Below are 3,440 nucleotides of genomic sequence, written 5' to 3' on the forward strand. Positions count from 1 at the left end.
AGGAAGAGCGGCTTCTTTCTCTTTCTCAAGCTGCACATCAACATCATCAAACAACTTCTTGCGATGTTCCTCTATTCGCTTCTGTATTTATAATTTAGTCTCTTCAGAGTTTAGCCTTTCTTCAACATTCTTCTGAATTAATTCTTCCATCCTCCTTGCTGCATCTTCTTCTAACTTCTTTTTGCCGTCACAGGTAACCTCCTTCTCTTTTATCTCCTCTACTTTTGCTACCTCCATCGCAACATTCTGGACCTCCAAGTCTTCATCTTATATTTTCAAACATTTGTCAATCAATGACTTCATCTTTGCATGAACTGACCTCCATCGCCACATTCTGGACCTCCAAGTCTTCATCTTTTATTTTGAAACATTTGTCAACCAATGGCTTCATCTTTGCATGAACTAAGAACATGCGATTCGCCATCATTTGTGTATTCATTATCAGGCCCCTTTGTTGATGATAGATTCGGTAGGTTCCTTCTTTGATTAAGATCACCAAGCGCTTCTCCTGTAGCTGCCCTATGCTTAGAAAATTGTTGGTGAGATTGGGGACATAGTAGACATTTGTCACAGTTTGTGTGATACCTTCAACTTCAAATCTGACACTGCCTCTTCCTTCAACTGCCAATTTTGAGCTATTTCCCAACCTGACAGCGTATTTGAAACTTTCGTCAAGCTCAACGAACCATGTTTTGTCATCTGTCATATGATTTGAGCACCCGAAATCGAGAAACCAAATACCTTCTCTTTCAACTTTACTTTTCTTTGTGTACGCCATCAATAGCAGTTCTTCCTCCTTGTCAAATTCAGAATAATGACAGCTTCTTTTTCTAAGCCTGGACATTCAAATTGGTAATGTCCTTGCTTTCCACATCGAAAACAGTTGATGGCCGACCAGTTCACAAAAGATCTACCTCTTCTCCGTCCTCTAGAGTAACCTCTTCCTCTCTGAAATGTCCCTCTATCTCTTCCTTGTCCATAGCTTGATACATTCTCCACCTGCAGAACCTGCTCTTCACTCCTCTTATCAATCACTTTTTGTTCATGTACAAGCAAAGATGCCTGTAATTCATCGACGGTTAATTGGTCAATTTCCTTGGATTCTTCAATTAAGCATACTACGAAGTTGAATTTATCGGTGAGACTTCGAAGTATTTTCTCAACAATTTTGACATCCGGCATATCTTCTCCGCAATTTCTCATGTCATTAGTAGTAGACATAACTCTTGAAAAATACTCAGAAACACCTTTTCCTGCTTTCATCTCTAAAGTTTCGAATGTTCTGCAAAGTCGTTGTAGCTGGGCTCGCTTCACTCTAGCATTTCCTTGATACTTGAGTTTCATTGAATCCCACAATTGCTTGGAAGTATCCTTTTGAATGATAGTTTTTAAAATAATCTTATCAATGGATTGAAAGAGATAATTCTTTGCTCTCAGATCTTTGAGTCTTGCTTCATTGATTTCGTTTTGCTGGGCTGCGCTTAGTGCTTCGTTTCCTTTTGGTTCCTCGAAACCAGATTGAATAGTACTCCAATATTCCTTGGAACGCAAGAGATTTTCCATTTCCATGACCAAACTCCAATGCTCGTAGTCTCCATCGAATTTAGGAACACATGGTGTAGTAAAGCTTCCTGAATCACCTGCCATTTGTTTAGTGTTTTTCCTCTCAAACACTCCATTTGTGTATTTCTTCTTTCAGGTCCAATTAGGCTCTGATACCAAAGGTTAGGAATGGAGGGAGAAATCTCTTCTTGTCTTGAAGAATGAAATTGACTATTATATAGAGTTACAGAATCAAATCCGATATGACTAAATGTATGACTAAATTAAATCTAATTTAAATAACTAAATCAAATCTAATCTAAATAACTAAATCAAATCTAATACTAAGTAGAGTGTGGAATTAGGTGAGTGACTAAAATTGGAAGAAATTTAGTACAAGTAAAAAGATTGTTTTGAGGAATTTTCTCAAAGTTTTTCCAAGAAAAGAATATTTCTATGTGGGTTGATTACTCCATTTATAGAGTCATATTTGCATGTTCATGCAAATTTGAGATTACCAAATTTTGACACTCAAAATTTCACTCGTGGTATTACGTGGCATGCAAGTTTGAGTTAACCAAATTTTGACACTCAAAATTTCACTCAAATTAAAATTTGTGGGATTATGTGACAAACATACCAGTTTGGTTAACCAAACTTTGTATTGACACTCAATATTCCACTAACTCAAACATGAATTTTTCCATGATGTGACTTCCTCTATTTTAATTCAACAATTAATTTAAATAATTAATTTCACGTTAAAATAATATTAAATGATTAATTAAACAATTTAACTAATATTTAACATTAAATCAAATGCCAATCTTAATCATTTCTAGCACATATTGATTATAAATCCTTATTCATAATTAAAATATTTAATCTTATTTAAATATGTTCAATTCTCTATTTTTGTTTAATTCGTAATTAATACAAAATACGGTTAAATATATTGTATATATTTAGCGCATATTCCCTAATTTTGAATTCGAACTCCTTCTTCACACTATTCAAAGGCTTAGTCCGATATGAGCTAGCAGGGGGACCTAATGGACCTATAGATCATGGGCTCCAACGATCCAAGATTTACCGGCTAAACTCATTAACCTTGTTAATCAACATTCGTTAACTACTAGGACTCTCCACTTTAGCCTAGTAGTTGCACTTCCCTCACTATAGATATATTTATGTCCATTTGATATAACCATGATTAGTAAGTTGATTCTTCACAGGTTGTTCGTAACTAGAGTTGATATAATTTACCATTTTACCCCTGAAGTTACTTATTGTACCTTAAGTCTCACTGATCCTCTAATGAACAATTAGTTTGTGGTCCAACCACCAAACCGAATCCCTCTCGGGCCAATGAGAGGGTAGGGCCCCTTGTTCAAGACTTGGAGTCAGTACTTAGGGAACAACCTTTCTAGTATCCCTATAGGCGAGTAGGAGTGAATTGCATATTGCTCCCTATGTCCCCAACTATTCACCCAGTCTTACTCCTGAAATGGGATGCTTATTGAGTCGGCAAACTCGGGCCACTCTCACCCATGCAAATCTAAGGATAGTTTCGAATAAATAAGAGTTCATAGTTAGCTCAGGATTTAGATCGAGTTACCTAGATCATCGAATGAAAAAAATCAGTCTCAACAGTAAACAATATTATAAAGTGAAGGTGATTTTCTTATGGTCCGATCTTATGCAACACTCATTTCATAGGACGCCCTCACTCACATGTCTCCACATGTACAATTTAGTAATCACATTGTTTATATCATATACAAAAGTGGGCCGCATCCATAGTGTGCCACAGGATAAGGTACTCAACCTTATCCTTGTACTATAGATCATTTTGACTATATACTTGAAATTGATCCACTTTTATATCTCTACATAGA

At 36.0% G+C, this 3,440-nt stretch overlaps 1 protein-coding gene across 1 annotated transcript; it reads right to left on the reverse strand.

Annotated features, from left to right (window-relative positions):
- Positions 1–777: 777 nt before the first annotated feature.
- LOC111784280 (uncharacterized) lies at positions 778–1,647 on the reverse strand. The gene has a single exon (XM_023665037.2). The coding sequence runs from the start codon at positions 1,645–1,647 to the stop codon at positions 778–780; it is 870 nt and encodes a 289-aa protein (XP_023520805.1).
- Positions 1,648–3,440: the final 1,793 nt, after the last annotated feature.

This window comes from Cucurbita pepo, chromosome 11 (genome assembly GCF_057944985.1).
Source record: "Cucurbita pepo subsp. pepo isolate OVF chromosome 11, ASM5794498v1, whole genome shotgun sequence".
Classification (NCBI taxonomy): Eukaryota; Viridiplantae; Streptophyta; class Magnoliopsida; order Cucurbitales; family Cucurbitaceae; genus Cucurbita; species Cucurbita pepo.

What these genes read in the sequence shown, in the direction of transcription:
- LOC111784280 (XM_023665037.2), bottom strand. Translation starts at nt 1,647, where the DNA reads ATGGCAGGTGATTCAGGAAGCTTTACTACACCATGTGTTCCTAAATTC.